The 27,667-nt window shown below is 35.7% G+C and overlaps 4 protein-coding genes across 5 annotated transcripts; 3 read left to right on the forward strand and 1 right to left on the reverse strand.

The window, feature by feature from the left end:
- Positions 1–121: 121 nt before the first annotated feature.
- On the forward strand, positions 122–12,124 carry kel (Kell metallo-endopeptidase (Kell blood group)). The gene is made up of 19 exons (XM_083553210.1): positions 122–750; positions 855–3,078; positions 4,004–4,175; positions 4,299–4,601; positions 4,844–4,965; positions 5,056–5,199; positions 5,923–5,994; positions 6,180–6,368; positions 6,745–6,905; positions 7,034–7,151; positions 7,241–7,336; positions 8,537–8,635; positions 8,723–8,800; positions 8,987–9,096; positions 9,257–9,346; positions 10,264–10,331; positions 10,415–10,560; positions 10,978–11,067; positions 11,172–12,124. Exons 2-19 carry the CDS (start codon positions 3,052–3,054, stop codon positions 11,319–11,321), a joined length of 2,235 nt encoding a protein of 744 aa, XP_083409336.1. The 5' UTR covers positions 122–750; positions 855–3,051; the 3' UTR covers positions 11,322–12,124.
- On the forward strand, positions 12,087–14,628 carry emg1 (EMG1 N1-specific pseudouridine methyltransferase). The gene is made up of 5 exons (XM_083553224.1): positions 12,087–12,329; positions 12,847–12,948; positions 13,048–13,189; positions 13,429–13,637; positions 13,959–14,628. Exons 1-5 carry the CDS (start codon positions 12,180–12,182, stop codon positions 14,070–14,072), a joined length of 717 nt encoding a protein of 238 aa, XP_083409350.1. The 5' UTR covers positions 12,087–12,179; the 3' UTR covers positions 14,073–14,628.
- A 1,138-nt stretch (positions 14,629–15,766) lies between these two features.
- gtf3c6 (general transcription factor IIIC, polypeptide 6, alpha) lies at positions 15,767–16,591 on the reverse strand. Its single transcript, XM_083553234.1, has one exon. It carries the CDS (start codon positions 16,494–16,496, stop codon positions 15,960–15,962), a length of 537 nt encoding a protein of 178 aa, XP_083409360.1. The 5' UTR covers positions 16,497–16,591; the 3' UTR covers positions 15,767–15,959.
- Positions 16,592–17,573: 982 nt separating this feature from the next.
- On the forward strand, positions 17,574–27,445 carry nop2 (NOP2 nucleolar protein homolog (yeast)). Of its 2 annotated transcripts, none has more exons than XM_083557554.1 (16): positions 17,574–17,731; positions 18,254–18,392; positions 19,436–19,472; positions 19,574–19,632; positions 19,728–19,999; positions 20,079–20,304; positions 20,399–20,598; positions 23,887–23,976; positions 24,069–24,156; positions 24,279–24,419; positions 24,728–24,867; positions 25,074–25,163; positions 25,708–25,830; positions 26,359–26,456; positions 26,560–26,690; positions 26,782–27,445. In XM_083557554.1, the coding sequence occupies exons 2-16, from the start codon at positions 18,287–18,289 to the stop codon at positions 27,210–27,212; spliced, it is 2,232 nt and encodes a 743-aa protein (XP_083413680.1). In that variant the 5' UTR covers positions 17,574–17,731; positions 18,254–18,286; the 3' UTR covers positions 27,213–27,445. The 2 variants fall into 2 exon arrangements, with proteins under 2 accessions (XP_083413680.1, XP_083413679.1); XM_083557553.1 differs by having other exon boundaries at positions 17,580–17,731; positions 19,433–19,472.
- Positions 27,446–27,667: the final 222 nt, after the last annotated feature.

The following is a 27,667-nucleotide window of genomic DNA, read 5'->3' on the forward strand; positions in this document are numbered from 1 at the left end:
GTTTATTAAAAACAGTTTGTATAAAACAGTACTTTATATTATACATTTGTCTTAAACAAGTTTTTAAAGATGTAAAGGGTAACGGAATGGTGACCCTTCCTGTTTCTCTTCTCGCTCCCAGGACTGTGCTCGCCCACTCTCTATAGAGGCAGATGCCGATGGCTGTTATCCATTGGACGGGAGGATTTTATGCATGAAGTGCCACACAAAGCGTGCCAAGCAGGCCATGAAGTGATTGGTGGAGACTCTTGTCACTCATATTAAAAAACAAATCTAAAATCAAAGATTGACTCTACTCTGATTCCAGGCATTTGATGCATTGTTTTTGTGAGTTTTATAAATCTTTTTTTTTTTTTTTTTTTTTTTTTTTTGCCACTATTTTTCATAGAGCCTTGTTTTTGTCTGTCTCTCTTCATAGCTTTATCAGCAAGACCGAAATGTAATAACTATAGCAGCTCTGTTGATTTTTACTTTTTGATTTTCTTTCCCTCAAACATCTTGATCAAATGTTTACTGCAAAATCACAACACGCCATCTTAGCATGTGGTTTCTTGAATACAGTGTTCTGACATGTCTTGTAATTAAACAAACGAGTGAAGATTTTTGGACGTGGTTTGAGAGAGTTACACAATGACTATTGCTATTCAGTGCAACTCTCTGACTCTTAAGTGTGCTATGCAGGGGCAGAAAAACTCACTTAAGCTTAGCACAGTCTCTTGAACAAAAACATTAGGGATTAAAAGAAAGTTAGTGTTGCTTACGAATAAAAGCATTTAATAAATATATACTATTTGAACCAGCAGAAAAATGCTTTTAGAAAATTTGCAGGTCCAAATAGACCAGCAACTGCATAGATTCATGTGAAGCTGGTAGGGAATTCTGTGTTCTATAATGGATTAGTCTATGAACAAAGCTTTGTTTGTGTTTGTCTTGCATGCAACATTTATTCAACAAGACTGCATGATAAAAATAAAAACTGCACACGCATTGACAACCAACTTCTGATGTAATTCCAGGAATGATGGATCGATGCGAATATAGAATAGTATTAATTCAGTGACAACCTGATGGTTTTTCATTCCATGCTACAGCCATGTATAAAAATGATCATGTGTGTGCCAACTTGTATAATTACAGAAGTATTGGTCATTTGAGACGTTTAACAATTAGAATAAAGTATTCAGAGATTGTAAGTATTCAGAAATTGTTAGTTGGTCAGCTGGTTAGACAGTATAAGAAGCAGCAGGAAAGAACACACCAGAGTTGCACAACAGTAACCTCATGATTTTCTCTTACACCAATAAATGAAAATATCTCTGAAACTAAAATATAGAAGTATGAAAAGGCTTATGCCCTGATATAACCCCTGTTGTTTTTGCAGATTGTTAAACATTTATTTTTTTATTTTTTTATTTTTTTAGATCTATATGTGCAATCTGGTATTCATGCTGTCAAGTACAAATTGATGGAAATTGAATAGCCTTATAGTATGGATTTATAGAAGATATTAATAAAGTGAACCTCCAGTATAAAACAATTCACTAAGAACTGTGAATAGAGAACAAATTCACCTTATTCTCGAGTTGATTTTAACTAGAAGAAGAATTGATAGACTTTTGCACAAATGCTTAGTTTAAGTATTATGCTGTAATGAACAAATCAGTGGGTTTGGCATACTAAGCGACTTTGGAAATTACTTTGGACTAAATTCCTAAACATAAAAAAAGGCAACATTTCTTAAATGTACAATTTACACTTGATATCATCACCAGTTTAATTCTGTATCCCCCAAGTAGAATTTAACGAGAACGTTCTGCACAGTTTTGCACATGTGGATTAAAAGTAAACAGTCTCCTGCTGTCTGTACAATCATTTAAGAAATCCCACACGCATTCATTAGGTTTTTCTTTGTACTCCCTTTGCTCAAAGTGTTTTGTTGTCATGTTTGTATCACCAGAACATAATGTGATTTATGTTCATTATAGTACCTTTTTTTTTTTTCTTTTTCATTCATTTACTCCTATATACTCACAAGTGCTTTTTTTTTTTTGCAAGTAAAATTCCATTGTAACATGTGAATGTGTGTATGTTTACGGTCTGAGAATGGGTTTTTTTTTGTTTGTTTGTTTTTTGTTTTGTTTTGTTTTTTGCAATCAAGCTCTCATTTGTACTGTATTATAAAATTAAAACAGAAAAAAAAACACTTTTGACATTCTGCTTTATTTCTAAACATGTTCATTGGAGGATGGAAGTAAAGGAATGAAATAAAATCTAAAGCCTTGATTAAATTTTGTCTCAGTTTTCTATGGAGCCCCAAGTCAGCTCAGTGATCAGTGTTCACTTTGTGATACATTACCTTTGATCAGGAGACATGAAGTCATTTTTGTGGCTATCATGAGAGTCTGAATTTTCAAAACATTTCTCTAGATTTCTCTTTGCTCTCTCTCAAATTTTCTTTATAACAAATGTGTTTGTTGACATGTGATGCTCAAACGTGATCGTTCCCGAGCAGCGTGTGACATGGAGAAACGTCATAGTTGCGTCTTCTCACCCCTATCGGACCACAACAGCCTCACACTCCACTGATAGCAGACTGCTGACATGCATGCATGTGTGTCTGGGTTTGGCATTATTAATACAGCCCAGACTGACACCAAGCATACTTAAAACTATACTGTATTGTATTTTTGCTAATAACTTGATAATGTGCTACATTATTTTCTTAAAATAAGATGTGTGTACTTTTAGTTAAATTAAAATGTAAATTAAATAAAAGACACAATACAACAATATAAGTGAAATAAATATTTCACTAAAACTAGACCCAGGCAGCTTACATAGTAAGCCAGTTGGTATGACGTAGTGAAAAATGCCTGCTTTTTATCAGAATGCAAATGTGGGAGGAGAAAGTATGAATGACTGAACTGATGGAGCCAGAGATAAAGAAAAGTATGATTCTGATGAAAGTAAGCAGAGACTCAGATAGGAGCACGATGCTGAAGGAGAAGGAGTTCTGATAACAGCCTGTTGGAAACAAATGTAAAGACCAAGATGACTCAAAATTCATCAGCTGAGCAGGTACAGTTAGAAATAATTTTATATATATATATATATATATATATATATATATATATATATATATATATATATATATATATATATATATATATATATATATATATTAGATTTATGCTTCCATATGTATACAAAGGCACATATTATGTGTTTTGGAGAACTTCCAGAAATTAATCTTCAGCTTTGTAATCTCTGATGTTTGTTATTTAAAGTGTTTAACATGTAGATTTCTCCTCACTCTCTCAAATTTCTCTTCACTCTCTCATACAAAGTATTTATTGGGTGATTGATTCTGTGATCATAAATGTCTGAATGGTTGCTACAGAAGCAAATAGAGACTCTGTAAAACAAACAAAAAAAGGATGCAGTAGGATAAATTGTATTATATGCTACCACAACAAGGATGATTATTTTCTCAAAAGAGCTCCTCCAGATGTTTTATTCTTCTTGTACCTCAGCAAATGCAGGTTTATTTCATTATTAAAACACAGTCATAGTTTTTGCTTGGTATCCGTTTCTAGTTCTATTTAAACTTTAGAAAGTTTTTCACAGTCAGCTTAGTTCCTCATTACTTCCCCTGAAACTGCTGAAAATATCTCTTCGCTTAGCATTCTTTCACTCTTTCTTGAATATTTTAAAGCCAGTAATAATAAACCCAGCTATATTAGTCTTAAGAGCTAAAAATGCTAGTGTATTATTCTAGTGAGGTAATTGTGGAGTTACAAGTCCCAATTAATCAGTCTGCACTATATAAAAAATAACTTTAAAAAAGCTCAGTAATTTATTAACCTGTCAGATGCAGTCTTGGTCATAAAGAAAATTGAACTCCTACTGAGAAATCAGGTTCATAGATATAAACAGCACTGTAGATGACTTATGATATAAAACCAGATGCAATGTTTGAAACTCATTTCTGGTGCTTGTCTAGGAATTTTTCGAGCTCTCACAGGAACGCGTTCAGTCTCGGGAATCAAGGACATTCGTCAGGAACCAGTGGTTTGGGCTCCTATTTTGTCAATTTTGTCTTGCCTCCTGTATCACTGGTGCAATCATGGGGTTGGGATTTTACTTTCTATGGGAAAAACCTCTAGCCACTCAAGGTAATAAAATGCTGTGTGAAGCAAAAAAAAAATCTAGTGTGATTCTATAGTGACTGGTCTTTCCTTTTAATCTATCTTTATACTTTTTTAAAGTCTCACCCAAAAATTTTTTTCTTCCTCTAGCCCCTCTTCCATGTCTCTCTCCAGCATGTATGAGAGTAGCAGAACGTCTTTCTGCAGTCATTGGTCCTCAACCCTGTGATTACTTCCAGTTTAGTTGTAAAGCAGAAATTTCAGCCAAGAGCAGTGGGAAACACAAAAGTATTATCATCTCTCATAATGTTACTGGAACAGAAGAGGTGAGAAGTGGAGTGGTGAAAGGTGGTGGGAGGAGAACAGACAGCGAGTCAGACAGTGAAAGAAAGAGTGATCACAGTTTACCTGACAGACAGACGGCTTTGCTCGATGCAATAAAAGAAATTCTGGGTATGATGCTGATTTTAGCTTTCTACCTCTAGTATAAAGTTACAAACATTGTAATTATTAATGATGATAATTTTTAACTAATAATTTCTTTTTAATGATGAGGGGTTTATGTAAATAGTATTATAAAAATAAGATAATAACATGCACCTGCACATATACAGACATTTACAGATATACAATTATATTAATATATTAATTTAGAAAATATATTTGACTTTTTTCTCTTATGTCTGCGTAATTAGAGTCTCCGAAAAGAGATATTACTAGAGCTGCACAGAAAGCACAGATGTTCTATAACACCTGCATGAGGTCTAACAATACACTAAATGAGAGCATATATAATGCCCAAACTCTAATTCAGCAGGTATGTATGCAAAATCTCTCTCTCATCATTCTTTAGAGCTGGATCACTTGTTAGATAGAAATAAATAAGAAAACATGTGTTTCTTTGTAGTTTGGTGGTTGGCCTGTGCCTGTGGGCTGGAAGCAGCCTGAGTTGAACTCCACGCTGGCTCTACTAATGTCGAAGTATAACACCTTCTCTTTCTTCAATGTGTATGTGGGCCCTGACCAAAATGGGAGCAAGAACTACATACAGGTACATTTTTCAACGATTTAACAAACTAAACATCTACTTTACTCTAAGCCTTATGTTCCTTTCACCTGATAAGCACTTTGGAATATTAGAGAGACAGAACACTTTTGGCTTACCTTTAGTCATGCTTTCCTTAACTTTATTCAATTTGAACATTTGAACATCCTTCATTAATTAAACATTCATTAATATAGGAGTTTAAAAGAGTCAATCTTGGGAATTATCTTCAGTATATCAAGAAGTCAAGAAGCTTTTGTTGTCATTTCAACCATATATAGCTGACGCAGTACTCAGTGAAATGAAACAAAGTTCCTCCAGAACCCTGTTGCTACATAAACAACATAAAGCTACATGACAAAAAAATACAGAGCTTTGGACTAGTAAGTGTCCTCGCCACATAATGTGCATCGTGTGCAACCTGGTGCAAACAGTGCAAGACAGACAGTGCAAAGACAACACAAGACACAAAATACAAAATAGCACCGCCAGTAAACCTGTTGTATATTACACAGTGTGGTGTATAAAAAAAGAGAACTGAGTACAGGAGTGAACATTTTAATTTATAAAATGTAAACAAAATGGTTTGTGCAAAAAAGCAATAGCAGCAGTCAAAAAGGATGTGCAAAAACATCTGAAATATAATGGTGCAAACTATAGTTATGTAAAAATGGTGTAAAGGGTATCCAAAAAGTTTTCATAAAGCATGTTAACACCTTTTTTTTCCAGATTGATCAACCAGAATTCCAGTTCCCGATTAAATGGAACAGCCACACGAAGAGATCCAAATTCAACTCACAGGTAATACAGAACGTAATTTGACATTAACAAGTTGACCTAGAAATACCTCACATGGTTTGTAAGAAAATTTTATGATTGATATAAGCATGATCTTTGGGGTATAACGCTATTATATAACAATAAAATAATTCACTAATAATAATGAGTTAATAAGTTATCAATTTTTTTTTCTTCTCTCTTTTTAGTCTCTGCGTCCATTCTTCTCATCCTGTAGGGAGCTTTTGACTCTGCTGGATGTTTCCTTTATTAGCAGTACTCAGCACTGTGGGTTGTATATGTCTCTGAGTTCAACTCTAGTTACTAACACTTCACCTCACTCCCATCGACTCAGCCACAATCTTCTGTACCATCACATCACCATTCAGGAGTTAGAGGTGGGTTTATGTTATCAAGCAGACAATTTTTAAATGTAAATTCAAATTTGATTATGTCACATACACATTCATACACAGACAACATGTAAAGAAATGCTTTTTTACGACTGTCCTACATGTAAATAAAAATAGAATATAAAAATAAAAATATAAGTAGAAAAGCATGAGGTATAACAAAATATAAAAATATGGATTAAAAAAAAATAATAATAATTCAAAAAAATAATTTATATATATATATATATATATATATATATATATATATATATATATATATATATATATATATATATATATATATATATATATATATTAGAATTGGCCAGGCGATTGATATGGATATAATTTATACGTGTCTTACTTTTTTTTTCTATAGGAGATGGCCCCTGCAATTGATTGGCTCAAATGCCTTCAAGCTATCTTTCATCCTGTTCCTGTCAGCAAGTCAGATATTGTGTTATTGCATAATCTTCCTTATATCATCTACATGTCAGAAACTATTAGCAGTTGGAGGCAGACACATGAGAAAATGAACAGGTATGTTATTTTGCATTTCAGATAAAATGTCAATAGTTTTCATATTTAGCATACACTTTTACATCAGCTTTAATTGTAATATTGCTTTGTTGAAGTAGTTATATTTATGTGTGTCTTTTTGTTTGCAGTTTTCCTCTCCATTCTTTTATGATCATGAATCTTCTGCAAACACTCATGCCTGCTCTGCACAACACATTTATGCCGACCATGAAACACTTCTCTTTAGCAATTGACAATGAAAATGAGGTGTGTAGTAAAAAATGAGATGTGTTTAAATTTCAACATTGTGAATTGTTGAATAAACAGAATTGTGTGTTTTATTTGTGCTACTTAAGGTTGTGCCTGGTTGGAGACACTGTGTACTGCAGACTGTGAAAGGTTTTGACCTTTTGATCAGCCATTTACTCAAAGACTATTATGTTGATAAAGAGGTATGATTAATAAGGATATTTTAGTCAGAAGGATGAATGGATGCATGGATGGATGAATGTCTAATTAGATTAAGATAGATGATAGATAGATAGATAGATAGATAGATAGATAGATAGATAGATAGATAGATAGATAGATAGATAGATAGACAGACAGACAGACAGACAGACAGACAGACAGACAGACAGACAGACAGACAGACAGACAGACAGACAGACAGACTCCCTGATAAGTTTTCTCCTTGTCCTTTAGCCAGCTCAAGGGGTCATCCTGGGCTTTGCAATTTCTCTGTGGTTCCACATTTGCTATGCTTAATGATGATGGTTTTGGCAGTGTTCCAAAGCACATTTAGTGCCTTCATTTTTTTTTTTTATTCCTCTAGTTATTGGTACCTTTCAACAATCAATTCTCCCATCTTAGTTGACTTTTATGTGGTTTTGATCAGAATCATTTTAATTGATGGCAGCTGTATGCCATTTATCTACAGGCCTAAATTTGAATCTGACCAATTAACGCTGAGGACAGTTAGAGCCCCTATTTTGAAAGGTTGTGCTGAATTTTGTAATCAAGGTGTTCCCAATTATAAAAAAAAATATTTTTGGATATTTGCAAAATCTCATTGAAGATTTAACAGATCTGACATTTATGTTGTGGTTATTTCAGTCTTTATATTTAAAAAACCTGCAATTTCTTTAGGGTGTGTAGACTTTTTATATTTACTGTATGTGTATTGTCTATTACTCTATTTTATATTGTTACCATAGGTTTTTATTATTATCATGCAAATGATTTTTTTTTCTCCCTGAAGAGAGAAAGAGAGAAGAGAAAGTTGCTGAAAGAATATGTTGTGTTTTATAACAGTGTTATAAATTTACATTTGCCAGTTTATTGATTTATCTTGCATTTATCTTAAGCACTACTGGTAAAGATAATGATAATGCTCAAGATTAAGAAAAGATTCTTTATTAAATGAGTCAATCATAAATGAGAGTCACTCTCTAATTTCCCTAAATACAATATATAAACTCATATACAACATATTTTAACAACCTTACAAAAGTGTTGCTTTATAATATTTATAGTATGCAATAATTATGACTATTATAGCAGAAAGTATACTTTCCTATAAATTGTGTTACATTTTTTACAACATTACTAATGATTCACCATTTTTCTTTAAATTCCTCTTCATGTGGTAGGGTGAAAAGCTGATCAGTGATATTTACAACACATTCAAGACCAAAGTAGCCTCCCTTAACTGGCAGAATAAGGACACACAGGATTTCATGGTAAATAAGGTAAGAGGTTAAAAACCACATATACCTCCTCAAGCTCTGCAGATAAATGTAGCTACAGATGTTACACAGTTAGTGTTTCTTTTTCAGATTAAGTCTCTCACACCAAGACTCTCCACTAACAGTGAATTATTCAGTCAGCTGAAAATTGATGAGCATTTTGGAGAGGTATTAATAATATATAATGTTACAATAATAATAATAATAATAATAATAATAATAATAATAATAATAATAATATATTAAAAAATAAATGTAAAAATTAGCATTTATAATTTTACATTATTGTATTGCACTATATTAATAAATCATTTTGAACTCTGTATATTCAATTGCAACTCCCTCCCGTACTAGGTGATTATGAGTGAGAAGCTCTATTTTTCCAACTACCTGCAAATGCTTGGTCTTCAGCAGAAGATGAGGAGCAGAATGCTCAGTCAAACTGAACAGCCTTACACAGATGTGTGAGTGTTTTTTCCTTCATTACATTGTTATAGGTTTCTAACTTTCATAAGTGTAAAAAATATTATGGGAACTGCAGTTGGATTTTAAGATTCAGGTGCCTATTTGTTCAGAATGTTAATGTTGTTCTGTGATCAACCTGCACTACTCTGTGACTTGTAGTTTGTCCATCCAACCAATTTTATTTGGAAATGACATCATCATCCCAGTTGGAATGTTTGTGTCACCACAGTTTCATTCTTCCTATCCAAGGTATGTATTATATTGTTAAACCTGGCTGGGTTCAAGGAAGTTTAACCCTAACTAGAGAGCATTTTATTGGTATTAATCTTCCCCATGTACTACAGAAACAAATATTATGGAATATCCTCCTCGGGCAGAAAAAAGGCACATGTACCATTTCTTTCCTCACTTGATTTTGCCTCCCCTTACCTTAATAACATCATTAGTTTTGTTAAGTCAGAATGCAATTTTAGTGTGCCAATTTTAGTGTGTAAATCCTCTAAAGCTTTTGGAGCCTATACATGTTTTTTTTTTTTTTTTTTTTTTTTTTTACTGTTTTAAATAATCCCCCATTGTTTTCTGTTGTATTAAAGGGTTTTTCAGGGCAGTCAATGTGTCTCGTTATGTGTCTGTGCCGTGTTGTATTTTAACATGAAGGAGAACATAAAAGTCAGCCCCAAACACACAATGACAATTTTCTGCTAAAGTACATTGGTTTAGATGTGTCACTTACTGAAACTGTTTAAAATAAGCTAGTGTTAGTGACTGATAAAATTTTTTGTCATGTCAAGCAATGAGACAGATGAGAATAGAAACATGACACAAAAATGATAAAGGTTATATGCTATAATTATATGAAAGGTTGTATGTAGCTAACTGTCACAATAATTATATTCAGAAATTACACCCTAAAGCCCATTTCAAAGAAAATGTTCTTTAATAATTATAGTGTATAGTTTATTATGTAAAGTTCAAGCATTTAAAAGGCTACTTTTTTCTCTTTTTTTTGTGTGTAAAGATAATATTCATTGTTAAAATGTTCCCCATTGTTTACATGGATTATAATGAAGGCCACATTGTGTACATTTATACTAAGTGCAAAATGAAGCATTGTTTTACAGGTCCAGACTTCCAATGATAAGTAACCATGTTTTTCTTTTTTTTAGGGCTGTTAATTATGGGATGTTGGGAACCTTAATTGCAAAAGACCTTCTGCATCTGCTGTTGCCTGATAGTACGTCACCCTCTTACATACCAATAAGCATGTGCTTGTGTATGCTTGGATATACAGTATGATAACTTCTTTCTTTTCTCTAGTTCTATCTCAGTCAGAAAGTGCTGTGCTGGTGAGTGAGTGTGTGTGGTCACACTATCTCACAACACAGAAGGGAACTTCCTCACTCTCCCCATCCCAGCAGCAGGAGGTGTGGGTGCAGTACTCTGCCCTTCAGGTGGCTCTTCTAGTAAGTGTGTGCACTTTACTGGTGTACATATCTTTAACTGTAAACACATAGTTCACACAAGAGGTTTCAGTTTTTTTAATTTAAGGCTTTTAGACATGTTTAGGCTATTTTTTTATCACCATAATTTACTAAAAGTAACTAAACTAGTGAAGTACATACTATAATACAGTAAACAAACACTTTGCTTAGGTATTACACAATATCTTTACAGTCCAATGCACCTGCACATGATTGTTAGTCAATAAAAAAACTCTTCTAAAATGAGCTGGTTTAGAACAGCAATTTTACAATTTATGCTTTAGCTTTGAATAATTCCTATTTCTATAATATATTTTAAATTATGATTGATGTGTTTTATGTTATGTGCTAGTGTCATTAATGTCTGTTTTCCTTCTTTATCACTTGCTTTTCTCTCAGTCATATAATAAGAGTTTGCAGAGAAATTCGAATGACACCTCTGTGTTAGGACTCTCCCACACTCATCTATTTCTTGCCTCATTCATGCAGGTAGGCTTTTACCAGGTCATACCACATTAATGCATTGGCCTTACTGCTTCTGCCAAATGTCAGAAAACAGAATTAACTCACCAGTTCCCATTCTATCATCACAGGCAAGCTGTGACTCAGGGTCATATAAAGCATACCTGCCATTCGAACCCTCCTTCCTGGTGACTGTACTGTGTGTAAACTCTGTGCACTGTCCCAGACCCCTGACCTGTGTGGATACCAGTTCTCAGAGACAACTTTCTACCCTGTGTTAGATGGTTGAGTCTGCTGAGGAACATCATAGCTGGCAATAAAGTGGACAATAAAACAATATTATGCTACTCAGAAATTGAATGGATTTAAAGAGCATCAGTGGAGACTATGACAGTCACACAGCACATAAATGAATTACAATATTTCACAATTTTGTATGTATACGTTTGTCACAGGTTTTTCAATTAATATTATCAACATACCCCAGTCTCGATTTGGTCCAGTTGCATCTTTTTTCTTGTTTTCTTGTTTTCTTTCTTTCTTTCTTTCTTTCTTTCTTTCTTTCTTTCTTTCTTTCTTTCTTTCTTTCTTTCTTTCTTTCTTTCTTTCTTTCTCTCTTTGTTTGTTTGTTTGTTTGTTTGTTTGTTTGTTTGTTGTTCATGTTCTCTCTGACAAAATGGGATTCTCTCTGACAGAATTCTCTGGTTTCCCACACCCACAAAACAATGATAAGTGACCTTAGGTTTCAATACATGTGTAAAAATGTGTATGGTACCCTGCGATGGACAGGATTCTCACTGCACCCCAGTGGACACGCTTTAGATACATGATCATGACCAATAAGGTTACTGAAGAGGAATTACTGATTTATCTGATTTATCAATGACTGATTTATCAATCTCTGTACCATTGTGTGATTAACCCTTGTAATGCATTCCACATGAAAATATAATAAGATAAGTACTTCCAATCAATGTGTGTATAGAATCGAAGAAATTTACAGTTATGTGAATTTGAAGTGTTTATGTCGTTTTTTTGTTCTTGTGCAAAAAACACTAGAATACAATAGTAGTGTTTTTGAGAAGAGAACGAGTCGCTTGTGATATGACGCAGCATTTCTGCGACGCGCTTCAAACAAGATGGCAGCTCACACGGGGGAGAAGCGTGGTCTTGAACATTTAGACCAATATGAGCCAAAAACAGCGAAACAACCACGAAATATGCACGACAAAATGATTGAGACTCGACTGGTGGTTATTTTAGAAGGGGCGACTCTGGAAACCGTGAAGGTGTGTATAAAACTGAGGAATCGTGGTTAAGAAATGTTAGTGTTGGCATTAAATAGGTTTATTTATTTATTTTATTTTTGTGTGCAGTTGTAGTTATATATATGTATATATATATATATATATATATATATATATATATATATATGTATATGTATATATATATATATATATATATATATATATATATATATATATATATATATATATATATGCAAACTGTAGTAAAGCTAGTTTGCATGTTTGTTACTAATGGATTTTGTTAATCACATCAGCTTCATATAAACTCTGGTGTCGTAAAGTTCTAATCACATTTACATCTAGTAGACGCGCTCCATTATATTAAATAATGATGATGATTATGATGATTATGATGATTATAGTAAAACAAATTATACGTCGGGTCGTCTATAGAATAGTGATGAGTTAAATAAAGTGATAAAACAGTAGCACTAAATGCGAATAACATGGAAATGGCCAGTGTTTGCTTGGAGATTCATTTTTGTGCATTTTTTTTAAGGTTGGAAAGACTTTCGAGCTGCTGAACTGTGACCAGCACAAGAATATTATAATAAAGAGTGGAAGGGACCCCGGCAATGTTCGCCCAGATATTACTCATCAGGTAACAACAGGATCACTTGACAGCACGTCATTGCATTGTGCTTTACACTACAGAGCACCTGACACTATTGTTCTAAACATATTGTTTGCTCCTATACAGTCCCTGCTTATGCTGATGGACAGTCCACTGAACAGAGCAGGACTGCTGCAGGTGTACATTCACACTGAGAAGAATGCTCTGATCGAGATTAATCCTCAGACTCGAATTCCCCGCACATTCCCTCGCTTTTGTGGACTCATGGGTAAAGTTCTATATTTACAACATCAGGCCTATAGCGTACAATTGCACACAGGGTTTAGTAAAGTGATCTATGTTTGAGACTTTTTTCTTGCACTGAAATGTGCAGAATCACACTATTTTTAGTGCCAAGTCCGAAACATCTTCGGTTAAAGGACATTAAAATAAAAACTGATCATTGCACTGGAGTGACTCACACTGGCAGCAAGTCTTTGCTTAGTTTCCTCTTGTTTTTACTCTCAGTGCAGCTCCTGCATAAGCTCAGTGTGAGAGCGGCTGATGGGCCACAGCGCTTGCTGCGGATGATTAAAAACCCTGTTTCAGACCACTTGCCTGCAGGATGTCCACGCTACGCCATGTCCTTTAAAGCAGGAGATGCCGTCTGTCCCAGAACCCTTATCCCTAAGGATGGTCCTGCTGTGGTTGTTATTGGAGCATTTGCACATGGAAAGGTGAGTTTGTCATTACACTTATTAGACCAGTGGTTCTCAAACCAGTGGTTCTCAAACCAGTGCTCAGAGTTTCTCAGACTAAACTGGCTCTGACACGTGTGGACTGATTGGAACAGCTTTGAGGTTTAGTTTAAGAACCTCTGTACTCTGTTTTAAATCTCTGCTCAGTTCTTCCCATAAATATTGTAATGTATTTTAGACTGTCATTAACCTTTATTAATTGAGCTTTGTTTGTTAATGAAATGTTTCTGAATAGTCAGTCCAATGTCAATATGTAGGTTTTGATTTTACATACATACATGTTCTGATTTTCTTTTCTAGGTGAATGTGGATTATACAGAGAAGGAAGTGTCCATCAGTAACTACCCTCTGTCTGCAGCTCTCACATGTAGCAAAATATGCTCTGCGTTTGAGGAGGTCTGGGGGGTGTTGTGATGAACACAGTTGCTGGACTTTGGGACAAACCAGTCATTCGTGTGTGTGTGTGTGTGTGTGTGTGTGTGTGTGTGTGTGTGTGTGTGTGTGTGTGTGTGTGTATCAATGTGGCGCAAAATCTTGACCTCTGAATTTTAATCGGTCACTTTTCAATCGTGAGCATGTCAGTAGGCAGTACTAAATGTTTTTTGAACACGTTGATAATGTGCGTTGATGTCGTCATGTGCTTTCTTTGTGTGGCACAGAAATATTTCGTACCTTTTATATGAACTTTCAAATTTAATGTTGGCAACATTAACATGGTAATATCTAAAATCTTGTGTGTACCAATAAGAGTTTCTCTGTCTCTGAAATGTAACTATTTTAAATATAAAATAACAATGGAGATTAATTAATTAAAGTTATGTGTGTAAAATGGCTAAAAGTAGAAACAAGAGATTGCATGTAGGAGATAAGGACTTTGTGAGGCCAAATTTGGAAACAATGTATAGTTATGTAAGGTTTTTTGTTTGGGTTTTTTCCTTCCAACAATAAAAACAGTAGTTCACACAAAAAACAAGTGTGTTTTTATATCATGCTTTAATGCAGTGATTATGAAATGTTTCAGTTAATAATTATGTGGAAAGTGGACAACTATGTTGAGTAAAATACAGTCTAAATACAGCCATCTGCCACTGGCTCCCATCAGGCAGCATCATTTAAATGCATCAGAATTAATGACTGCCTGTTTGGGGTGAGATTTGCGTTTGGTTCTGTTGACAACTTTCTCTGGTGCTTTTCTCTGATTCTTCACATCATAGTTTTTCACAACAAACTTTTGGCCCTGGTCACTTTTGGCAACTCTTGTCCTGGTTTACTGTTTTTTTTTATTTTGTATTTCTTCTTCCTTGCTGCTTAAACCCTCAAGCAGAATTCTGTCTTTTTCTCTGCTTCTCTACATTTTCAGATTTTTCATTCTCCTTAAGTTTCTTAAACATAAAACATAATTCAGCACTGGGTAAACTAACAGCTCCATACATCAACACATTTATACATTTAGATGGGTTGCTATATTTTATTTCGTGTTTATCTTGAAGGATCTTGAATCATGCAGTCAAGTGGATCTCTTTCCTGACCAGATCGTGTATTACATGGATCACTCCACCATTATACTTTGAAAATATGACCAGGTTATACAACCAGTTTGAGCTGTTATAGTGCCAACCCTTGTATTATTTAATGTAATTAGTTGGTTAGATTTTCCCCCCAGTCAGAAAAGCTACTTTAAATACAGCATTTTGGGCTGTTTTTTTTAGTTGTTAATTCCTTTGTTACCATTTAAGTTATTTTATGATACTATTTTCTTTGTTTTTAACTGTCAATAAATGTCAGTTAAATAAACTTAAGCAATGGTAAATTAGAAAAGGGGAGGTAGAATCGTTATTTTTAGCGATCCAGTGGATGGTCTTTCAGCATACGTTCTCTCTTACCAGGATTAAGTCAAGTAACAAAATGAATAATAATCAGCCTGTTGTAAAGTGTGTGATTTGACTTGCATTCATTTGACCACAGTTGTCATCTTTGGATCGCACGAATGCCCCTGAATGTATTTAATGTATTAAATCATCAACAGAAAGCTGATTTGCACATTCTTTCATAGGCTTTAATCAGTAATTAATGATGTTTGTTCGAATGATCATTAATATATTTCAGACTTGAAAAGTATCAGAAGGAATGAGGTTTATTATTATAACAATGATCATGAAAACATGATGTTTAGTGATTACAGTAGTTATTGTAAATAATTTTTTTATTACAAAAATATTCTTGATAGTAACACTCATTTAGCATAATGTGTCCTTTATACAAAAAAAAAAAAAAAAGATTACAGTTTCGGTCCAGTTGGAGTCACTCTGTGTGATGATCTATTGTCTCTTCCAGGACACTTTCCTCTTTTGCTGAACTTTCCTGTGTCTCTGTTTTTTCACTGTCTGACTCCCCACTCATGTCTTCTCCAGCATCGAGTCTCTGGAGCTCTTTAGGGTCCAGGGCGTAGTGACACACAGTGCTGGATCTGCCACACATTTCATCTTCATTCAGAGACAGGACCTCGATGCCCCCGGAGCTCTCCTCTCCCTCCTTCCTCTCGGACAGGAAAGTCCTCTGAAGCATCAGTTTCTTCATGGTGTGACACTTGTAGCTGAGACCCGGACTGGAGTCGGATTTGGTCAGATCTTTGGCTTGCTCTTCAAAGATCACGCAGGTCCCCAGGGCGTCCTCGTATTCCCCAGCGAACACATAGCGTCCGACCTGCACCACGGGCTGCTCGCTGCTCATGCCCACGATTTTACACACGCCGCCGCGCTGACACAGCACATCCGAGTCGATCACTCCAGACAGCTCGGCCACCACCAGCTGCTCCTCTTCCTCCCACTCATCCTCCATCTCTCAGCTCAGCTCACAAACTATACATGCCGCGCTCTCTGTCCAATTTCCCACCTCGCTTTTTGTTTCTCCCCACCCGTATTCCTACTACTTCCGCCTCCTGCACCGGGATTGGCTCTCGGGTTATTATTTTAACTGAAGGAAGCTGCCGAATGTCCAATCAACATCCGCTGTTTTCAGGGTTCGACCAATTACAACAAAACTACAGAAAGGGGCCAGAATTTGTAGTTAAAAATATATAGATAAAAAAAAACAAATTATATATATATATATATATATAGAAAAATGTGTGTGTGTGTGTAAAAGTTTTTAACTGGGAAATATCCTATTGTATCTCTTGGACGTTTTTATTTTTTTATTTATTTTTTTATAAATTTCAGATTGTTTGTTTGGGTTATTAAAAGAATACGGTTTAAAAAATTTTCCCGTCTTTTTATTATTATTATTATTTTTATTATTATTATTAAATGCCAAAAGAACAAGAGGTATTACATACTCATGTCAAATTTACACTTACTTCCCGAGAAAACAAAACAAAAAAATAACGAAAAATACATACAAAAATAATAAATTACATACATTTCAATGCTTTCAGATCATTACATATTTTCAGTGCTTTTTTGTTTTTTTGTTTCTTGTAAGAGATTTATATACAAATATCTCTTGAACCTGATTCTAAACTTGCTGCCGGAATTGAACAAAAAATACAAAATTACTACTAATATTATTATTATAACACGAAAGTATAATACGAGATATATTTAATATAAAACATCACATTACACGATCATTATTTAAGATATTAGATAATAAATGGCAACATACACAGTGCTAATTGGTTCCATTTCTTTATATTATTTGGAGCAAAAAAATAGTGTATCTATATTTTAAATATAAAATAACAACGAAGATTAATTAATAAATAAAATACACAGAAATACAAAGACATATTTCACAGTTCCCGCGGTCCTTAAAAATGTGGCGCAAATGCCACCTCATGAGCCAATCATATCGTAGACCTACCTCAAAACGGGTGGAGGAAAACACGCGCTGGTGCTGTCGCAAATATTCTGCGACGGAAGTAGTTTATGTCGCGCTTCCTGCAGTCCAACGTGTTCTAGATTTATTCACGTGTGTTTCTTCGTGTGAGTTTATACCGATTCCTACTACAAGATAAACAGCGTTAAATCCGACGCAGTTTTGGGACGGTGTAATAAATTAGGAAAGCAGTAGAGGTGAGTGGACAAGAAGCAATTGATGCATTATTCACGTATTCAATTACAACACATGCTAATGTGAAATAGCAAAATGCTAGAAACTTTTTAGCTAAGAGAGCATGATTAACCCACCAGATAAATTATGTTTATACATATTGTTGTGAACTGAAGAAAATAACCGTGATCGCCCATTTTAATGATCTGACTGAAATGCATGCTTACACTGCGTGGTATAGTTTTCTGTCAAAGAGTTCAAGAGTCTGTCTAGCTTTCTGCCTAGCTATTATGTACCTACCCATCAATCAAGCTATTACTGTCACGTGATTGTTAGCATTAGATGTTAAATAAGAGTATGTCCAGAATCAATAATATTGAAGCACAAAATAATGCTGGATAAGTCACTCATCCTCTTGGAAATTTGTACCACGATTAGCACACACCCTGTTTATACGTATTTATATTGAGCCTTAACATTATGCTTTTATGGCTAGACTTTTTTTTTTTAGTGCAATAGTGTTGAACCTGCCTTCTTGTTCTCAGGAGGTATTACAGCGCAGCTGTGCAGGATCAGTCATGGGGAGGAAGCTTGATCCCACAACCAAGGTGAAGCGTGGACCTGGACGGAAAGCCAGGAAACAGAAAGGCGCAGAGACTGAGCTGGCCAAGATTTTAGCGGATGGTATGATATAAAACTTATTGTGCATTAAAAATAAAAACAACACAGATATAGAGATCAGCCACAAATACTTTTTAATCACTCTGTAACACTGTGAAGATTTGATTTGTGATGTCATGCCAGTTTTGCAGTTAAATACAAAGTCTTTTTGTGGCATGAAGCTTTAGTGGTAAAATATTGTATTAAAAAGAAATGAATAGCTTCTGTAACGTATTTTTTAATTTTTGGAACATAACATTACATAATTACAAATAACATTATGAGAATTCGAAGGGACCTTAAATGATGACATAAAAAATGGTACATGTTGGTACCATGGTTGATACTATGGTTCCCGATGGTGGACTTATTCTGTCTTAGGAAGTATGAGAGTTTGAATCCCATGGGACCAAAATTGGCTCTGTTTTATGGGAGGTCAGTCACTGTGACACAAAAAATTGTGGGCGTCTGTAAACTCATGTATGTGGAAAACAGCAATCGCTTTTCCTGAATGTGTGACAATGCATGAGAGCAGAGTGAAAACCCTGCTTGACTGGCTTCATGTCTTAGAGTAAGCATGGTAGTTTTCACCCGGACCAGTGCATGTAGCAGCTTTAAAAAGTAATCAATGCAAATAATCAGTGGACTTGGAGAATATGAATGCAATTATAAATACATTACATTGTGCCACATCCATATGGTCCATGATATTGATGTGTGATCGAGGAAACAGGTATAATTGTTGAGAAAGCAGTTGCTTATTAACAATTTGAATAATAAACTAATAACAGAAACATCTATAATTGAATGTTTAAACATTTGACTCATCTGCTTCTTCCACTTAGGTTTATGGGAATTAGAAATGCTGCTTGTTATGATTTGATTTACATATTCCATGTGGAAAAAATATAATCAGGATGCTATTCAGACACAGTATTCAAGAAATGACCAGCTGTATGCGGGGACTTTGGAGCAAATAGACACAGACGCTGGTATATGAAGTCTGAGATGTTGAATTCTTTCGGATGTGAAAATGTTTAGTAATTTGTTTCTAATCGTTTTAGCAGACGAGCCCAAAAAACTGTCTAGCAGAGCAAGAAAACGGTAAGCTGCTTTTCTTCTAATCATCTCCAGTGTTATAAAGTGGTCCTTTAGTTGTTATTTGTACAGTCAGATTGCTTTATTGATTTTCTGAATGTGTGCAGTGCTGTGAAGAGGGCACAGGGGGCCACTGCACCAAAGGAAGAGAAACAGCCCAAGAAAGGTACAAATTACTGGAATGGACAATTTTCTCTTTGAGGAGCGACACATTGTGGGATCATCTGAACAAAATTAACGTTCCTTGTTCGTCATTTGTAGGATTCTCCGATGAGAACAGCGAATGGCTGACACCAGCTAAGAGAAAGCGCAAAATTGACCATTCAGAAGGGGACGAGGACAGCGACAGCCAATGGGAGGAAGAGGAAGAGGAAGATGATGTTGATGAGGTAGATGATACAGTGAAAGGACGAAAAGAACTACTTGAGGATGATGATGATGAGGATGATGATGATATGGTTGATGACTATGGGGCGATGGAAGATAGTGAAGGAGAAGAACAGGAGGAGGAGGAGGCAGGCAGTGAAGGAGAGGTGTGTAAAGTGTTATCAAAACAAATTGGCAAAACCAAAGTTTTGCATGATCAGATGATTTCAATCATTGTTTTTACAGCTGCTACCTATTGAACGAGCTGCAAGGAAACAGAAAAAACGACAGGAAGCTGCAGCACAGGAGAGTGAAGACGAGGAGGAGGACGACGATGATGACGACGATGATGATGATGAGGAAGAAGATGACAACATGGATGGGGAGGAGGAGGAGGAAGACACAGTGCAGGCAAATATCGACCACATAGATGCGTTCAAACTGCCTAGTGTAAAGGAGAGAGAGAAAGAGGGTGAGTCATAGTTACTAGCCACATGGTTCAAAAATGAATAAATAAAACAGCACACCTTAGTTTTGTTCTTTGATTTCTCTCTTGTTTGGTGTAGGACTTTTGCCTCTAGACCTGCAGAGCGTTCATCAGAGGATCAAGGACAACATTGATGTTCTCGCCAACTTCAGTGAGAAGAGAGAGGAGGGGAGAGAGAGAGCAGAGTACCTCTCACTGCTAAAATCTGATCTCTGCATGTACTACAGCTACAATGATTTCCTCATGGGTAACCTCATGGAGCTGTTTCCGCATTCTGAGGTGTGTGTGAGAAAGTCAGAGCCATTTCTTTAGGCATTAAAGTTGAGAAATGTACATAATGTACAGTTGTAGTTTTAGAAAAAGATGTGCTTCTTTCACTCAACTTGTTTTGTTTTTATTTGCTTTAAGACCTTAAATCTGAGGTAATAGGCACAGGAGGTATTAATAACCATATGTGTGGAAAAACTAAGTACACCGTTCCTGATTTCATAGGAATTAAGAGGCTAAATAGCAGCCAGGTGCTGCTAATCAAACCTTCTTAATTAATTGATCCTACAGCAAGCGTAATCATTTCTATAAAAGTTTGATCAGTTTGCTGATCTAGAGCATTCAGGTGTCTTATCACAACGCCAAGGAGGACATTTATCAGCAATACTCTTAGAGAAACAAAAGTTGCTGCCTTTTAATCTGGGAAGTGTTTCCAAACAATTAAAATTCAATTGTTCCACAGTCAGGGAACATTATTTAAAAGTGGAAAACAGTCAAGAATCTCCAGAAGGTGACATACCAGCAAATTGACCCCAAGGTAGGGTCGTGCAACTCTCGAAGAAATTGCAAAACAAAAAGTGGCATTTCTATGAGAGCCTCCTCTCTATAAAAAGAACAAAGCAGCCTGACGTTTGTTTCAAAATTGGCACCTGAACAAACCGCAAGACTTCTAAACAATGTCATTTGTACAGATGACACCAAAGTGAAGATTTTTGGACATAATGCGCAGCGCTGCATTTGGTGATATCCAAACACTGCCTATCAGCAAAAAACACCTCATACCAACTGTCTAGTACGGTGGGGCAGGGGAGATGATTTGGGCTTGTTTTGCAGCTACAGGACTTGGGCTACCTGCAGTCTTTGAATTGACAATGAACTCTTCTGTATAGCAGTTTTCTAGAGTAAAGGGTGAGGTCGTCTGTCCGCCAGCTAACGCTTGGTTGAAATTGAGTCGTGCAACAGGGCAGTGATCCCGAACACACAAGCAAAGCCACAACAGAATGACTGAAAAAGAATGGGTTCAGTGTTTTGTCCAGTCAAAGTCCAGACCTCAACCTGACTGAAATGCTCTAGGACCTTCAGAGAGCTACGCTAAAGCAACATTGTAAAGAAGGGTGAAAGTTCCTCCACAATGAAGTGAGAGGCAGGAAGTCATTGAGAACATGATTTCTTCAAGTTTTTGCTGCTAAAGGTGGTTCTACAAGCAATTGAATCATAAGGTGCACTTAGTTTTTCACACATGGCTTTTTTGTTTTGGCTTTATTTTGTAAAATAGGTAAGGACATAGGTTTAAGTCATGGTGTTCATCTGAGGGTGTATTTACCAAATTCTAAGACCTCCAGATGACCCAAGACACCAGATGATCTTTGTCCTGATGGGTAAAACCATAGAATTCAAAGAGGATGTACTTTTTATATTTCACATGCATGTGTATAAGATACACACCAAAAACATTGCTTTGAGTAAAAGATTTGCGGCTGTCAGCTTGCATGCACAGATAATGAGATGTTTGGGTTGACTACGGTTGTTACAATGTCATTATGTTGGCACGACAAAAAATCCCTCCTCCTCCAGGTTTTAAGCAACATGCACTAGAACTTTCACAGTGCTTCAGCTCTGCTCTGCTCTTTAGTGTACTATGACTACGTTTTTTATAGGAGACTTTTATAAATCCCACAACTCTCAGGCATTGGGGAAATGTTCAGGGTATGTTCAAGATTCAAACAATAACTATACACAGCAAAGCACACCTGCATGCACATGGCCTGAAGCCCCTCATCTCTCTCTTTTACCCTGTAAAGAGATTTTCATTTGATATATTTCTTTCAACGCCACACACACCGATCCACCCCTCATTCTACCCCTCATTCTACCCCTCATTCTACCCCTCATTCTACCCCTCATTCTACCCCTCATTCTACCCCTCATTCCACCCCTCATTCCACCCCTCATTCCACCCCTCATTCCACCCCTCATTCCACCCCTCATTCCACCCCTCATTCCACCCCTCATTCCACCCCTCATTCCACCCCTCATTCCACCCCTCATTCCACCCCTCATTCCACCCCTCATTCCACCCCTCATTCCACCCCTCATTCCACCCCTCATTCCACCCCTCATTCCACCCCTCATTCCACCCCTTTACCATTCAATCTACTACTCAATCTACCAGTAAAACACATTCTCTCTTGTATTCTATCTCCATGTATTGACTTGTCATAAGTAGAAATTCAGATCATCAGAGAGTATTACTGTCATTTATCTTACTACAATAACTGCCTTTGTGTTTGCCTTTCACTAGTAATTTCTTTTAATAAATTTTTTTTAGATGGTTTATGATTGAACAGTTTTATAAAATGCATTGCGTTTTTTTTATTATTATTTATTTAAAAAAGTTTTTGGCTCAGTGCTGCTACCTGTCCTTGTTGCCATTTTCAATTAAACATTTGGCAAATGTCCTTATCCAAAGTGATTTACAATTATCTTATTTATATACCTGTATGTTAGGGTTAAGGGCCATGTTTGAAGGCCCAGCAGTGGCAGCTTGGTGGTACTGAGATTTCACTTTCTAGGCATTTCAAGATATTAGTTATTCTCAAAAGTATCTATATGATTGAAAGTGTTATAAATGAGGAAGTGGGGTATTTCATATTAACCTGCATATCTCTGAAATTGTAGTCACACTGGGTCTATCATTTCAGTATATATTCTATTTGAATTGACTTCATCATCTTTTTGCTGCTCCCATTTGGGGTCGCCACAGCGGATCATCCGTCTATATTACTCTGTCCTCTACATCTGCCTCTTTCAAACCAACTACCTGCATGTCTTCCTTCACCACATCCATAAACCTCCTCTTTTCCTCCTTCCTGGTGGCTCCATCCTCAGCATTCTTCTACCAGTGCTATTTGAATTGACTTGCTGTTTAAAAATATACATTTTTTTTAAATAGTTATGTGACCTACTACATTTTTAAAATATAGTGTGGCAAAATGTGATAACCATGAGAATACTCATCTATACAGAGATCACTTTTGAATTACGCTTTTAATTTAGTTTAAAACTGTACATTCCTGTTGTAGTACCACCCATCTGCATCTATTCTCATGTGTGGCTATGCTAACAGGAGAGACGAACCTGCTGTCAGAGTCTGAAGGGGTAGATGGACAAACCTACTGCCCCTATATGTACTGCCAGCACATTCCTAAATATCTAAGTGATGTTTGTGCTCCAAACAAATGAGGTTTCTTATAATAGTTTCTTTTGTGGTGTGTGTGTGTGTGTGTATTTCCAATTCAGCTCATAGATTTTCTGGAAGCGAATGAAATTCAGAGGCCTGTCACCATTAGGACCAATACCCTTAAAACCAGGAGGAGAGACTTGGCTCAGGTAAAGGATCTCTGTAGGTCTATATAGTGACCTATATTTCTAACTCAGAATGTATGTCGGTCATAAATGTGTATCATTTTCTGTTCACGCAGGGTCTGATTAATAGGGGTGTAAATCTGGATCCTTTGGGAAAGTGGTCGAAAGTGGGCTTGGTCATCTTTGATTCCTCAGTTCCCATAGGTTAGTTCTGTGGGGATTAATGAATATTAACTACATATTCACATGGATACTGCTTAGGTTTATTTGCTAACTTGGTGAACGTTTTAAATTAAATATTTAATGTTTTACCCTTTTCCTACCAGGTGCAACTCCTGAGTATCTGGCTGGGCATTACATGCTTCAGGGAGCTTCTTCACTGCTTCCTGTAATGGCTCTTTCTCCCCAGGAGGGGGAGTCTGTGCTGGACGTGAGTGCAGCTCCTGGAGGAAAGACCACATATATGGGTAAACACGCTCATGCTCATCCTGATTTATAGGATGACTTCTGATTTAGTTTTTTTTACTGTCTATATTAAAATTGATATTTTTGATGTATAGTAAAGGTACTTACCTTTACTACAATGTACATAATCTTAAGAGCTAATATAACATTTCATTTATATGGTGGAAAAAGTAATTATCATTATACATGAATCCTAAAACAAGTTCTTAAATACACATTCAGAGATAAAGCTTGTGAAGCTAGAGAAATGCTTACCAGAGTTCGGAATGAAATTCCTTTACTGAATTATGTGATATAACATTTCTTCCAGCTCAGCTGATGAGAAACACAGGAGTGATAGTTGCTAACGATGCCAGTGCTGAGAGGTTGAAAAGTGTTGTGGGAAACATCCATCGCCTGGGAGTCACCAACACCATCATTTGTAACTATGATGGCAGACAGTTTCCTAAGGTCTGCTTCCACTTATCGCCTAGCCATCACCAACACCTCCCCCGCCCCATCAACCCCCCCCCCCCCATTTTACATTCATATTTTTCTCCAAATTAATGTATTTGCGTTCCTCTTTTGTTTATTAAGAATACTAAGTCACATCACCTATGTTTTGTATTTTGCCCACTACGATCTCCTAAACTATCTAATCTTCTTGTGAATGGTAGGTGATGGGAGGGTTTGACAGAGTTTTACTGGACGCGCCTTGTTCAGGCACAGGGGTCATCTCTAAAGATCCAGCAGTGAAAACTAGCAAGGTACTACTTAGAGATTATAGATATTTATAAATATATTTATACTATTTAAGAAAGTTGCGTTAATTCTGTTTGTGATGAGTCTTTTATTATTGGTTAATATGAGACATCTTTTATGCCTTGAATGTGTGTAATGACCCAGATTGTGTTGGAGGAACTGACAACACAAAATTGTTTTAAAACTTTTTTTCTTTTTTTTAGATAACCTAATAAGAAAAGTATGAAAGAAAAGCTTCAAACAATTATTATTGAATAGTCACTAGGTATTGACTGATACTTGCAAAATTAGGACAATGGATTGCCATGGTTAAGAACCCTCATTATTTCTGACCCACGACTGGTGCTTTTATTTATTTATTTTATTTTATTTTTTTTACATTTTCAATTATAATATTTTTTTTATTTTGGGAAATTTAAATGATAATATCAGCTATTACACATTAGGTTTTAATGCTGCTCGAAGAGCCTACAATGTAGAGCATTTTCCATTTCGAGTATGAAAGGAACACATTTGCCTTGAATAATTAGTTATCCCTCTGCTTAATAGGACAGTGCCGATATCCTGCGCTCAGCTCATCTACAGAAGGAGCTGATTCTGGCTGCTATTGACTCAGTCAACGCTGACTCACAGACGGGTGGCTATCTTGTCTACTGCACCTGCTCCATTACGGTAAGCTTTTTAATACATAGGGCAATTTAATGTAAGATACAAATGCTTGTTTGTTGCTCAAATTTTTTCGTTTGTTAGGTGCTTTTACATTTTGTGGTATGCAAGTTTCATATTTCTATAGTTTCCCCTAAAACAACCTAAAATTGAATAATTTGCTGAATTATAATACCAAAAGCTGTACAGTTTTATTGTACTTATTATTATTTTATATTATTATATATTTGCATAATTAACTGTGGTATTGATGAATTGCTTTGAAATGATCAAATTGTCTAACATTAGCATTTTTACTAATTGGTTATATAGTTTAGTGAGAATAATTGTTTTTAATTGTTAACTCGTTGCCATCATAAAATAACCAAAATTACAACCTAAATTTCAGTTGTTTGTGCCAACTATCGATTTGATCTATCGTTGGGTCCGCTTACACTGGAGCTAAATGTAAACACATCAGTGACAAAAGAAAAACAATAGGAATGCATAATTATGAAGTTGCACACACTTGTAACAAAGGGTTGTGTATTCTAGGTGGAAGAGAATGAGTGGGTTGTGGATTATGCCCTGAAGAAGAGAAATGTAAAACTGGTTCCGACAGGATTGGACTTTGGCAAAGAAGGCTTTACCAGGTACTCTAACCACATAAGACATCTCAATAAGAGCTCCTAATGGTTTTCTACAATCACAGTGAATTAGGCATCATTCATATTTAAAATAAAAAATTCTTTACAGATTTAAAGAGCGACGTTTCCACCCTTCACTTAAACTGTCTCGGAGATTCTATCCACACTCCCACAACATGGATGGATTCTTTGTGGCAAAACTGAAGAAGTTCTCTAATACCATCCCTTCTGCACCCACAGGTAACAATAAAAAAGAACGATGTGCACAAAACTTGTGACTAAATGGTTAATTAGTCTTTTCTCATTATATTATTTGTCTCTTGCACTGCAGAAGAAAATGAAAAGGCTGGCGAAACAGAAACACCAGCTACACCAGCTGAGGAAAAAACCTCAAAATCAGAGTCTAAGCAACAGAGCAAAGGTACACAGGGAAAATCCAAAGAGACCAAGCAACAATTAAAAGCTGCTAGCAGCAGCAAAACTGAAAGCCCCACTGCGAAGAAAAAGCCAGCGATAAAAGGTAAAAAATTAAAGGATGAAGGCCCGAAAAAGAAAATAGCCAAAATGGATGAACAGAATTCAAAGGAAGCCAAGACCAAAGAAAAGCTCAAAGTTCTAAAAGTGGACAAAGACATAATAAATGGGTCTGGGACTGAGAAAGCAGAGGGAAGCTTGCTTAAGAAGAAGACAAACAAAAAGAATCAGAAGAACCTCTTTAAAAGAAGGAAGAATAAAATGGGGAAAACTAATTTAAGAAGTTAAATGTGCTGAAGCAACAGGAGGCTGGACAGTAGAATGGAGCTTTTATAATAAATAAAAAAAATTAACTTCCTTAAGACATTATGTATCCCTGTGGACTTTAAAAACACTTTAATGTGTTTTTAATAGTATGTGCTAGACCCTGCATTTTTATTTTGCTATTACTGTCAAAACCAAGCAAAAGTACACTGTAAACAGCATCATGTGAATAAATTGTCTTGGTTTACTTGTAAGAATGAATGGTTTGAGAAAAAGATGTTCTGTCCAAATTTCTTGAAAAAAGTATAATAGGAAAGCATACATTTGACATTTTGGATTAAAATATATATTGGGTTCTTCACAGGTTCTGTGCAGCCATTCGTGTTACATTGTCGAAATACATTTTAATACAAACCTGGCTGGATATTTGGCTTAAATCTTCTATAGTTTAATAAAAATGCATTCGAAATTAAACTGCA

The sequence above is a fragment of the Silurus aristotelis genome (assembly GCF_946808225.1).
Source record: "Silurus aristotelis genome assembly, chromosome: 1".
Lineage (NCBI taxonomy): Eukaryota > Metazoa > Chordata > Actinopteri > Siluriformes > Siluridae > Silurus > Silurus aristotelis.

Bases quoted from the DNA above. Each gene is read 5' to 3' on its own strand.
- gtf3c6 (XM_083553234.1), bottom strand. From the start codon at position 16,496: ATGGAGGATGAGTGGGAGGAAGAGGAGCAGCTGGTGGTGGCCGAGCTG.
- kel (XM_083553210.1), top strand. From the start codon at position 3,052: ATGACTCAAAATTCATCAGCTGAGCAG. The intron at 4,602-4,843 runs GTATGATGCTGA...CTGCGTAATTAG, and splicing joins TGCAATAAAAGAAATTCTGG to AGTCTCCGAAAAGAGATATT. The intron at 7,337-8,536 runs GTATGATTAATA...TTCATGTGGTAG, and splicing joins ACTATTATGTTGATAAAGAG to GGTGAAAAGCTGATCAGTGA.
- emg1 (XM_083553224.1), top strand. From the start codon at position 12,180: ATGGCAGCTCACACGGGGGAGAAGCGTGGTCTTGAACATTTAGACCAA. The intron at 12,330-12,846 runs GTGTGTATAAAA...ATTTTTTTTAAG, and splicing joins CGACTCTGGAAACCGTGAAG to GTTGGAAAGACTTTCGAGCT. The intron at 12,949-13,047 runs GTAACAACAGGA...GCTCCTATACAG, and splicing joins GCCCAGATATTACTCATCAG to TCCCTGCTTATGCTGATGGA.
- nop2 (XM_083557553.1), top strand. From the start codon at position 18,287: ATGGGGAGGAAGCTTGATCCCACAACCAAGGTGAAGCGTGGACCTGGA. The intron at 18,393-19,432 runs GTATGATATAAA...TAATCGTTTTAG, and splicing joins GGCCAAGATTTTAGCGGATG to CAGACGAGCCCAAAAAACTG. The intron at 25,164-25,707 runs GTACTACTTAGA...TCTGCTTAATAG, and splicing joins CAGCAGTGAAAACTAGCAAG to GACAGTGCCGATATCCTGCG.